The following is a 13,077-nucleotide window of genomic DNA, read 5'->3' as shown; positions in this document are numbered from 1 at the left end:
AAACAACCTGAGGGTTGATTATAAGAAACATTTTACATCTTTCTACGCACTTTACAGATACTATTTGGAATTTTTGTCTGCGATGTCGTGACCGCTCGAGCCTGTGGATTTCTGAACATAATGCGCCAAACAAATGGAGGTATTTTGGATATATAAAAATAATCTTTATGGAACAAAAGGAACATTTATTGTGTAACTGGGAGTCTCGTGAGTGCAAACATCCTAAGATCATCAAAGGTAAGCGATTTAATTTATTGCTTTTCTGACTTTTGTGACCAATCTACTTGGCTGCTAGCTGTTTGTAATATTTTGTCTACTGAGAGAGATGTGCTTACATAAACGCTTGGATAGCTTTAGCCGAAAAGCTTTATTAAAATCTGACACACCAGGTGGATTAACAACAAGCTAAACTGAGTTTTACTATATTGCACTAGTGATATCATGAACATTTAATATTTTTAGTAATTTAATTTGAATTTGGCGCTCTGTAATTGAGTGGATGTTGATGAAAACGATCCCGCTAACGGGATGGGTGCGTCAAGAAAATAACAGAACTTATTTAGCAGGCGAAACCCCGAGAACAAACCATCCAGGAAAGTGTTTTTTGAGGTCAGCCTCTTTTCAATGGTCTTTCTATGTGGATCTAGATTTCTAAGGCACTTGCTTGCAGTTCCTATCACTTCCACTAGATGTCAACAGTCTTTAGAAATTGGTTGATGTTTTTCCTTTGAGAAATGAAGAAGTAGCCATTTCCTATCTGGGTGGATAACCAAGTGTACTGTTGTGGTTGGGGCACACAACCTGAAAGCTCGCTCCACTTTGTTTTTGTTCGGTATTATTCCGTCTTAAATTTATTGATTATTTACACTTAAAAATACCTAAAGTTGGATTAGGAAAGTTGTTTGAAATGTTTGGATCAAGTTTACAGGTAACTTATTAGATACTTTGTAGTCATGTTGCGCGAGTTGGAACCGGTGTGTTTTCGGAATCAAAACCGGCAAATAAATGAACATTTTGGGGATATAATGACAGAATTTATCAAACAAAAGGACCATTTGTGATGTTTAATGGACATATTGGAGTGCCATCAGAAGAAGCTCTTCAAAGGTAAGGCATGAATTATATCATTATTGCTGACTTTTGTGCGGTTTGAATTATTATTTTCATGTGTTTGTTTGATGGGGTACTGTCGTCAGATAAAAGCGTGGTCTGCTTTTGCCGTAACGCCTTTTTGAAATCTGACACTGTGGTTGGATTAATAAGAAGTTAATCTTTAAACCAATGTGTAACACTTGAATGATTTATGAATTATTATTATGAGTACTCTGTTTTTGAATTTGGCGCGCTGCTATTTCACTGGTTGTTGTCAAATCAATCCCGTTAACGGGATTGGTGCGTGAAGGGATCACTAAGAAGTTTTAACAAAGAGCTGCAGTCAGTTTCAGAATAGGTGGCAATAAATGCATTTGTCCTAAATATTTCTAAAACTAAATGCATTGTATTTGGGACAAATCATTCACTAAACCTGCAACGTAAACAATGGGAGTCGAGAAGCAGGTCAGTTTAATACAACAAAGAACGATACAACCTAGGAGTAACGTCTTGACATGAAACACATGAACAATACTGCCTGGGGAATGATGCTAAGGGAGTGCCAGATAAAAGGGAATTAATGAGTGAGGTAATGGAGTGCAGGTGTGGCTCATGATGAAGCGCAGGTGCGCAAAATAATTGATGATGGTTGCCAGGACCGGTGCTTAGTAAACTGGCGCCGTCGAACACCGAAACAAACATCTCATCTCTCTGGTAAGAAGAAGGGCGGGGAAGAAGAATGCCTTATGATTAACGAGTCGTGGTGTGATCAAAACAACATACAGGAACTTTTGTTCACCTGACCTAGAATTCCTCACAATCAAATGTTGACCGCATTTTCTACCAAGAGAATTCTCTTAGATTATAATCACAGCCATGTATATCCTCCCCAAGCAGACACATGGACAGCCCTGAAATAACTTCATTGGACTCTATGTAACCTGGAAACCACATATCCTGGGACAGCATTTATTGTAGCTGGGGATTTTAACAAGGCTAATCTGAAAACTTCAACATTTTATCAGCATATCGAATGCGCGACCCGGGCTGGATAAATTCTGGATCACTGCTACTGAAACTTCCATGATGCATACAAAGCCCTCCCATGCCCTCCTTTCTGCAAATCTGACCACGACTCTATTTTGTTGCTCCCAGCCTATAGACAGAAACTAAAACAGGAAAAGCCCATGCTCAGGTCTGTTCAACGCTGGTCCGACCAATCTGATTGCTTCGATCATATGGTCATTCTGGTCCCAACCAGAAACTGTGGTTTGATGGCAGCATTTGCGCAAAAGTGAAATCGTGAACCACTGCTTTTAATCATGGCAAGGTGACCGGAAATACAAACATGACCGAACACAAACAGTGTAGCTATTCCCTCCGCAAGGCAATCAAACAAGCTAAGTGTCAGTATAGAGACAAAGTAGAGTCAACAGCTCAGACATGAGACGTATGTGGCAGGGTGTACAGTCAATCACGGATTACAAAAAAAACCCAGCCCTGTCGGTGTCCGTACCATGCAATAATCTAAAACGGCGCTAAGACGTAAATATATTTCTCCGCCATGTTGGAGTCAACAGAAATACGAAATCACATCATAAATATTCCCTTACCTTTGATGATCTTTCATCAGAATACAGTGCAAGGAGTCCACGTTCCACAATAAATCGTTGTTTTGTTCCATAACGTTCATTACTAGTGTCCAATTAGCTGCATTTGCTACCACTTTCAGCTCACGTACCCAAAAGCTGACTCTGGTCCAGGCGAACTCGGACAAAAACTTCAAAAAGATATATTCCAGGTCGAATAAACTGTTCAAACTAAGTAGAGAATCAATCTTCAGGATGTTATTTTCATATATATCCAATAACGTTCCAACCGGAGCATTCGTTTTCGTCTGCAGTCAAATGGAACGCAGGTGATATCAAGAGACAATTGCGCAACCAGGAAATGGCATTCTGCCAGGACAGTGACTCATTCCCCTCCCATTCAGTCAAAATTTAAACCAGGATGTTCATTCCACGTTCTACTGAATGCTGACATCTAGTGGAAGGTGTAGGAAGTGCTAACAGATCCATATCTTTTTTTGGAAGTGAATAGGCGATGACTTAAAATTAGACACACCTTCAGAATTTCCACTTCCTGTTTGGAAGATTGCCTGCCCTATGAGTTCTGTTATACTCACAGACATAATTCAAACAGTTTTAGAAACTTCATAGTGTTTTCTATCCAATAGTAATAATAACATATTATTAGCAATCTAGGACAGAGTAGGATGCAGTTCACTATGGGCACGCAATTCATCCAAAGTGAAATTGCTGCCCCCTATCCGTAACAGGTTTTAATTAAACAATGCAACTTTATTTAATGTTTACATACCCTACATTACTCATCTCATATGTTTATACTGTACTCTATTTCATCTACTGCATCTTGCCTATGCCGTTCGGCCATCGTTCATCCATATATTTATATGTACATATTCTTATTCATTCCTGTGTATAAGATATTTCTGCACGGTCGGAATCAGAAGCACAAGCATTTCGCTAAACTCTGATTAACATCTGCTAACCATGTGTTTGTGACCCATACCATTTGATTTGATTTGATGGGAGGAATGGGAGTAAACATGACGGCCCTGAGGATGAGGAGCGGGACTGTCCGGGCGAAGATGGAAATCATGATAATGTTGGGATCCTGAATGTCCACCACCGGAACCCAACACCGCTCCCCAACATCGGGTCCGTATCCCTCCCAGTCCACCAGGTACTGGAGCCAACCCCCATGACATCGGGAGTCCAGTAAGGATCTGACGATATAGGTGGGATGTCCTTTCAACGTCCAGGGGGGCGGATCGGTGTTGTGGGGGACAGCATCAGCCAGGGGAACCACCGGCCTGAAAAAGGAGACATGAAAAGATGAGATGTGGGAGTCACTGGGAAGCTGTAACCTATATGTCACCTCGTTGACCCTCTGGTGAACCGTGAACGGCCCTACAAACCGGAGGCTCAGCTTCTTGCAAGGCAGGCGGAGTTAGAGTTTCCTGGTAGAGAGACAGGCACGATCCCCAGGATGGAAAACGTGAGTCTCACTTCGATGGCAGTCTGCGTCCTCCTTCTGACTGTGGATGGTGCGCTGGAGTCGCTCCACAATTATTCTCCGTGCCTAAACCATTCATCCACCGCAGGAGCTTCGGTCTGGCACAGCCATGGCCAGCTGAAAACCCAGAACACATTGGAACGGAGTCAGCCCGGTCGAGGAGTGACGTAATGAATTCTGGGTGTACTCCGCCCATGGCAGGAATCGGGCACACTCTCCCTGATGAAACTGGCACTACTCTGCCTTGACAAACAGTTAGTTAGCCAGGAGGCATTCCAGGACTACTCGGACATGAGCGATGTGATCCTCCAAGGTAGCCTAGTAGACCAGGATGTCATCGATATACACGACCACCTGGCATCCAAGCATGTCCTTATTTTGGAGCTAGTGTACATATACATTCATATATATATGTTTTATACATGTTGAAATTTCATGATATGATTGCATTTTAGAACCATTTTAATTGATCCTAAAGAAATTCTCCACACAAACATGTTCAATGCACCGTTCAATGCAAAACAAATTCGGCCATTGTTTCAAAACATACTCCAAATGTTCAAAAGCTAAGCTTTCCACATTACCGGAGCTTATATTGTTTCTATTTCTACGGCAGATTCATTGCCACAATTTAGATGATGCATTGATATATATACTATAGCTAGCTAGCATGCTGAAATGATAAGAGAGAACAAAAAATATAGCTATTTGTTTATGTCCGTGTGCATGTCCAAAATTGAATGACGCCTGGAATCAAATAAAATAATCAAACAGCAAGAATCAGACAAATGTCAACCCTCAACATGTCAACAACTTGTATAGAAACGGTTTACCTGAGACTCATTTCTTGACAGGTAGGCTGGTAGTCTTTTTCTGAAATAATTATTTTCACCTGACTTAAAGTATGACTATCTTAACTGAAAGGGTGCATGCATAACTTTCATTAGCTAGCTAAAGTTAGCATACTAGCAAGTTACACTGACAGCTGTCTGTCAGTTCCCTATTTGTTGTTGTTTCTCTGCTGCATGTGAAAATCACCACAACGTTCCCACCCCCAATTCCTGAATATGTATTAGCAGCCTGTGTCAGTCCTCGAAGTGGGACCTAAACGAGAGTTTACGAATTACTCAAAATAGTTGCGGCAACTTCCTCTGAGGTGGGAAGTTGTCCAGTGATTTTCTTTTTAATACATTTTGGAAGTTTGCATCTACAGTGAGTTTCCATCAATGATGTATACAAACCTTGGATTGCTGATGCAATGTATAGGCCATTGAGAGGCTTTGAAGCCACTGGTCGACCACATTGCCACTCCCTAGTAAGAGAAGTAATCCATAGGAATGAATGGAATTCTACAGTATTTTAATGAAATGTTTCAAGGACAGCGTTATATGTAGTTTAAGCATTTTTTTGCATTAGAACAAACAATATATAATTTAAGGAAAATGCTTTCATTTACTATTTGTATGTTTAGCTAACATAATATAATTTAAAAGTATGCATTAAGGTGTTTGTAATAGAATAAATGCGTCAAAACCTAGACATTCAAAATCTAGACTTTCAAAAATGCATTTCTATAGCTTCCAAAATCTGTTTCTACAATGGAGGAGAAGTAACAAGATGGCTGTGCGGTGGCTTCATCCAGGTTTTATACACATCACTGAATTACATTGAACTGTCTTGTGTTGATAAAAACAGCTGGAAGTAATGAGGTCACACCTAAAAAAAAAATGACTAGAAGAATAAGTGGTTGAAGTTTTTCCATCATCAGTTTAGAAAAATTGTGCGACAGCCTACAGGCCTTTGCTCCTACCATGTACCAGGGAGGTAGCCCCCAGAAGCCAGCATGGATAGAATGCAAGTATTTACTTATATTTGACATATTCTAAACATTTTCACATGTCAGTGTATCACCATGGTCCTTTTTGTGGTGAAACTTGCACTCCTGTATATCTGAAATAATTGGATGGTGAAAAGTTCATCAAGCCACCCAGAAAAGCAAAGCAAAGCAATTCAGGCATTCTTGAAAATCAGGAGAATCTTTATCCTGCAAAGATATTGATTTTTAGCAAGAAGTTGCATTTAGAATTACATTTGGAGTGGAGATTTATTTACATACAGCTTAAAAATTATTCAGAAAGTCTCATTTATTTGAAAAACACAATTTCCGTCATGATTTGTCACTATAAAGAAAGATAGACAAAAGAAAAATCCACCCCTGTCTAGCAGATAAAATTGTTGTCAATCTTTAGAACATTTCTCCCATAGCTGCCGTTTCCATTACTTCTTTCAATATTGTTGTTTTTTAAAAACTTTTGTTGAATAAACCTGGGCCAATGGAAACCTGCCAAGTGTCTCCAAAACAGTTTACTTTTTGATGCTTGTGATGTCTACACTTTCCAAGCATATTATAAGACTGTTTTAGTAGAACATGGGCAAATAATTAGCCAATACAATAGCGAATGCACACAAATTGTATGTTGTGAAAGTCACAGTTTCACCCAGTCTCTGTTTCTGTCTGTTTGTGTTGACCTGTCCAGGTGAGAAGCCATACAAATGCACCTGGGATGGCTGCACGTGGAAGTTCGCCCGCTCTGACGAGCTGACTCGCCACTACCGGAAACACACAGGCATCAAGCCCTTCAAGTGTGCAGACTGTGACCGCAGCTTCTCCCGTTCGGACCACCTGGCCCTGCACCGACGGAGACACATGCTGGTGTGAGACAGTTTCAGGGTGACGATGTCATCAGATGAAGCAGAAACACACATTTACACACACACACACACACACATATCGCCGCAGGGGGGAGCGGGGTCTCTCCCTCAATGTGGTTCAGCTGGACTGGACACACACTGTTGTCTTTCCGTGAGGCAGTGGGAAGAGCGGAGCGAAAAGCACAGAATGGTGTCTGTCTGTCCACAGAGCAAAACAAAAACAGGGTCGGTTCTGGATCCTCACTGACTGAGGAGGGTTGGAACCGGAGAAGGCTCTTTAGTGGTCATTTTGGAGTTTTTACGACAATCTGTCTTTTTTCCTAGCACTGTTCTTAAATGGTTTCACTTCTGAGTTTTTTTGGAGGGATGTTCTTCGTTCATTTGGAAGGAATTTGGTGTCTTTGTTTTGGTTATATTGTTCAAAATGGCTGCTTTTCTAGCGTCTATAATGTGAAAGAACTCTATGGATTGGATGGCTGGATGACTGGATGGAAGGGCTGTATGCATGTGTTTTGAAGCATAGGGCCTTGGATTGGACAATGGAATTAAAAGACACAGATTCCAATTTGCCTATGGAAAGTATTGTTGCACAGTTCCCGCCGTATAGTAGCTTCCTGCATCTCTGTGTTTCAGGACAACCCGTCACCAGAGGGTGCCATCCACACATAGGTTGTACCTATAAAAACTGGTTTGAGTGTTCTAGAATCAGTATTGAAGAACACGTTCTAGTACCAGTGTTCTAGATTAAGAAGCATCCGGAGCATCTCAATGTACCAGTGATATAGATGCAGAGTTGTTTTTGCTATTTGTTTTGTTTTTCATTCAATGCATCTTGTTAACACACGAGATCGACCCAACCACATTGAGGCTCATCACCTTGAGCCTCTTCTGAACTTTTTCTTTAAAAAACTTTATTGGTGCATTTTGTGCAGTGATTAGCAATCAGTAAAGTGCAATCTCATTGGGTAAATATAGTTTTAATATGGAGACTTTTATTGTTTTCAGTTTATTGTATCTTGCTGTGTATGCCTGCTTTTGATACATTTCACAAAGAAACATCAATCCACACCCCAATGTACAATGAAAAATCTAATGAACATAACCGGTATGTGAAAACAACTTTGAAGCACCTTACAGATTCACACATATGATGATTCCATAATATTCAAGGATTTTGTTTCATATCCCTGGTATTTTCAGTGAAAGGGATTGGCATTGTGATCATCTGTGTGTTAGTAGTCTATAGGTAAAGCATATTTGCTTCAGTTCAGAGGGCTTACTCGGTTACTCTAGTTCAATTGGAAAGCAATACATTCAGAACAGGGAAATGTTGTTCTTGTATCCTTGTTCTGGTTGCTGATACCCAAAATGACCCTAAATTCCTCTGTTACAGATATATTTCTACCAGTGCCACTTCATACTCTATAGTACAAATTTCTATATTTCTACTGGGTTTGTAACTACAGCACAAAGATTCTAGGCAAGCTCACTGTAAACAGTTTGGAAAATGTCACATTAAGGATGGGCGGTTGAGGAGGAACAGGTTTTTAAAAATGTATTCATGAACAGTTTGTGAAACTTGGAACAAAATCTCCCCTTCTCTTTTCTACATACTGTAGTACACGATGCACACAGACAGTTGGCCCTGTAGCTTTGTCTGGCGGTTTGCGAGAGAGCGGTGTCTTTTTTAGTCATACATACACCAAACATGATGTGAGGTTTTCAGATCCAGCTTCAGGTCTACCTTTCCTTGCAATTTGTCTTGCATGTCCCTCAATGACAGATATCCATAATACGGTTTCTACTGTCTCATCTACCATATCTCAGAGTAAAAGGTTATTCAACACAGTAAAACCACATTTTGATCAGTCTCTGTACATGGATCAAAAAGAGATCTATGGCAATATAGAGATTTTTATATAGCCGTAGATTTACAGCTGTAGGCTGCCTTACAAATGTATTCGGACCCCTTGGATTTCTTCAAATTTATTGTGTTACAAAGTCGAATTAAAATGGATTTAATTGCATTTTTTTTGTCAACCGTATACATACAAAACTCTGTAATGTCATTTTTTTTATTAATAAAATATAGTCATTTCATAAATGTTCAGACCCTTTTGTTTAGGCAAGCCTAAATTAGTTCAAGAGTAGAGTTTGGCTTAACTAATCACATGTATATGGACTCACTCTATGTGAAATAATAGGGTTTGACATGATTTCTAAAGGACTAACCCTTCCTCTGTCCCCCATACAACATCTGTAAGGTCCCTCAGACAAGTATTGTATTTAAAGCACATAGTCAACTACAAAGTCCAGGAAGATTTTCGAAAGCCTCATTTGTAGGTGGGTAATAATAACAAATCAGACATGGACTAGCTCTTTAAGCATGGTCTAGTTCATAATTATGCTGTGCATCATGTATTAAACCACCTAGGCACCCCAAAGAAAAAGTAATTATTCTGAACTGAGCTGCAGGATGTGAATGAAACTACTCAGGTATCTAACCATCAGACCATTGTGGATTTTAAAACAGCTACAGAGTTTAATGGCTGTGATGGGAGAGAACTGAGGATGGATCAAATAAAATTGTATTGGTCACATACACATATTTAGCAGATGATCAACAAATAATGACCTAAATGATAGAGTGAAAAGATTAACACAAATATACAAAATAATATAATACTTGAATAAAACACGGCAAATGAATACAGTTTTTGGCCTAAATGCAAAGCCCTATTTTGGGGCAAATCCAACACATCACTGAGTAACTGTCTCCTTATTTTCAAGCTTGGTAGTGGCTGAATCATGGGATAGGGCTATAGAAAGAAATGGGATAGGGCTATACACAGTCAAAATCCTGGAGCAAAACCTTCTTCAGTCTGCTTTACACCAGACACTGGAATGCACCTTTCAGCAGCACAAAAACCTACAACACAAGGCCAAATCTACACTGGAGTTGCTTACCAAGAAAACAGTGTTTATTCCTAAGTGGCCAAGTCACAGTTTTGACTTTAATCTACTTGAAATAGTAAGGCATGACTTGAAAATTGCTTTTTGAACATAATAATTGGCAAATATTGCACAATCCAGGTGTGCATAGCTCTTAGAGACTTACCCAAGAAGACTCGCAGCTGTAGTTGTTGTCAAATGTGTTTTTTATGGACTCAGGGAGCTGAATACATACGCAATGACTATATTTCCTTTATTTCTTTTGAACAATAAAATAAATAAATATATGTATCTTCCACTTTGACATTACAGAGTATTTTGTGTAGATTGTTGAGACAATAAAATCCAAGGGATCTCAATACTTTTGAAAGGCACTGTAACTGGGGTATTATAAAAATAAAAATATGGCTCAACTTCTATTTAGTCTTAGCTATGACATCAACCACTTATGTTTTGCAGGTTGTTTGACGTCAACTTTAAATTACCAATTTATCCAGCCGGTTGGAAATAGATGCCTATGGACATACAAATAACACTACATAAATCTTTCTGAGATACATGAAAGCAATATTGTCAGCTTTTCCTATCAGCGAATTTATCAGATTTCACTTTTTGCAATTACGTGACACAGATCTGATGGTGTTTATCATTATCAAAGCCGTTCATAACAGAATCCCACATGTATGATAACTGTATTAGTTCAAAGTATTTTTACAACTTGCATTTTATACACAGAGGTTTTAGCTGGATCCCCGCTTACAGTTTCAGGAGCACATTTCAGAAGGACAGAATATGCTCAGTGACTTTAATAACACACACAGACACACCAGCGTAGTGGTCCTGTACTAGAATTCAAAACCACATCCTTACCTGAAACAAAAATGTATTTTGCAGAAACATGCCCAATTTGTCTCTTTCCCTTTTGGTATTATGAAGTATTATAATGTATGTCATATTATGTTGCTACAGTATATGTTGTTTGTGTACATGTGAATATTTACAATTGTATTGCCTTTTTTGGCTCAAGCATATCATCAGCACCTTGTTTGTTATGAAGTATAGTTTTTAAATGAATTCATTTGAAATGTTAAATCCATTGATACATATTAATAATTATCAACATGTTTTATTATTCATATACTGTACTTTTCTGAAATGAGGGGCACTTCATCTTGCATATAACAATTTTCTGTAAATATATATATATATTGAAATTTTGTAAAATATGTGATAGTGGAAATAAATAAAAAGTATAACTCAGTTCTACAGTCTGTATATACATAAAAAAAATAGGGCTTTTCATTATTAGACAATAGCAAATACATTTATACATGTAAAGTCTTTTTCAGAGACACTCATTTATCTGATTTGATATACAGTACAATGGAGCTATTGATAATAAACAATGTTGTTATCTAAAATACTCATATAAATGATCAAACGTGGTGTCAGAAATTTGCCATTTAGCATTTTGGTTTGTGATTGTTTTCTTTCTCAAAACAAGAGAAGGTTTCCATATAAATATTGTCAAACATTTTATCAGATAACTGCTGTATAGATCAAACACAAATACGTTATTCTCCCCCCAGCCATGTTCAATTGAACAATCTTACAATTAGAAGTGCAGATTCATATCAACATTATATCAAACTATTTTATTCAGGGTTTAATTCACAATAGCATAGTTATTTTTTTTATTTTTTAACTTCACTTGAAAGTTAACTAATATTTTGCAAGTGTACACAGAGGCTTATTGTATGCATGCAATACCACTCCCCTTTAGCATTATGAAAACCTTTTACAAGCATCCTTTTGTAATGGTAAGCAGGGTCAAACTTATGCAATAATGAATAGTGCCTCCTATCACAGCAAATCTCTGAAAAGCATCCACTTCAAAACTATTTCACAACTATAGCATCCACTTGAAACTATATGTCATATTAATTCAAATAATAGACCTTTGAATTGATACTCAGCCAGAGAAGTATTCGTAAAAAATAAAAGCACATCAACTCTGAAACCATTATGCAAACAGGCCACCTCCCATTTTCAGTTTATATTCAATGCACTGAGCCTTACCACATTGTTTCAATACAGTATCCCCATACCAGCCTTTTACATGCTGTATTAATCTCCCATGGAAGCTGAATATGATTTGCATGGATGCATTTTCTTGAAAACCTCGCTTAAAGAATTGAATTATTTTATCGTCATCATTTGGGTTTTGACCTCTCTGATACTGGTTATTTGTGCAACTACTTTCATTTTTTCATAATCATATTGCAGCATGCAAAAGCACAGAAGAGCCATTTGATATAACTGATTTTACACAGTGTTGAATGTATTGTGGTTCACAGGGAAAGCTCTATTGAATGTGTAAAAGCCGGAATACCAACCCTTGGGGAGCACCCTGTGAAATAATTTTGATTACACTTATATCTGTATGCGTTCAATATTAATTTAATTTCTGTTTAAATTATGTGTTTCTTTTATCTGCTTTTGAATAATTATTTAGTGATGCGAATGCCTTTGTTTCAAGCTTACTGCTATTATGTACAGTAATTGTTGTTCCTGTATTTATGTATAGTGCCTGTATTGTAAATTTATTCAGAGCTTTTCATTCTTACAGTAAAGTTGAGTTACTGCCCCACAATGTTTCAAAGGGAGACCCTAGTTCAAGGAATTCTACGAACAGATTTGGAATCCCAATGTTTTTCAAAGGTAGAAATAACAAGTGTTTTTCTCATTCTTTTTCTTTCTTCTGTTCTTTCTTTTCTGTTCTTCAAAAGTTGTCTAAATATTCTGTCAATATTCTTGATATGGATGGAGCTGTGAAATGAAACCGAGTTCAAACATAATGTATATTAATATGAACTGAGGCATGAAGGTTAATAAAGTTACATTTTGTATGTAACACGGTCGTATCAGAACTCATTTAGACGTGAGGCTGTTGTGGTTAGCATGTGGTGTTGATTTCACAGGGACATTTGAGTGCGCTACTCACATTTGCTGGCATTCAGAAACCAAAGTTTAGTATTAGGAGAGTCATTCCGAATGATAGCTATAAAAAGTTGTGCACAGCTATCAGAGCTAATTTTATCGCCAAAATTGTAATACAGTATGTCCTTGAATGTAATGATAAAATGGGCAATGATCTTTGTTGGGCGTTGAATCATCTGTCCAAGTGTCCACACAGGCAGTTGTATTCAAAGTCGGGGTCGG

At 38.2% G+C, this 13,077-nt stretch overlaps 1 protein-coding gene across 1 annotated transcript in view; it reads left to right on the top strand.

The window, feature by feature from the left end:
- LOC110519945 (Krueppel-like factor 12) overlaps positions 1–12,769 on the top strand; it is a 137,491-nt gene extending 124,722 nt beyond the window's left edge. The window contains exon 6 of the mRNA XM_021596836.2: positions 6,729–12,769. Coding sequence (XP_021452511.1) covers positions 6,729–6,910 — 182 coding nt within the window. The 3' untranslated portion in view covers positions 6,911–12,769. The remainder of the gene's footprint in view (positions 1–6,728) is intronic.
- The last annotated feature ends 308 nt before the right edge of the window (positions 12,770–13,077 follow it).

Source organism: Oncorhynchus mykiss, chromosome 3 (genome assembly GCF_013265735.2).
Source record: "Oncorhynchus mykiss isolate Arlee chromosome 3, USDA_OmykA_1.1, whole genome shotgun sequence".
NCBI classification, from domain to species: Eukaryota; Metazoa; Chordata; class Actinopteri; order Salmoniformes; family Salmonidae; genus Oncorhynchus; species Oncorhynchus mykiss.
Note: the sequence above shows the minus strand (reverse complement) of the source record. Positions and strands in the feature narration are given on the sequence as shown.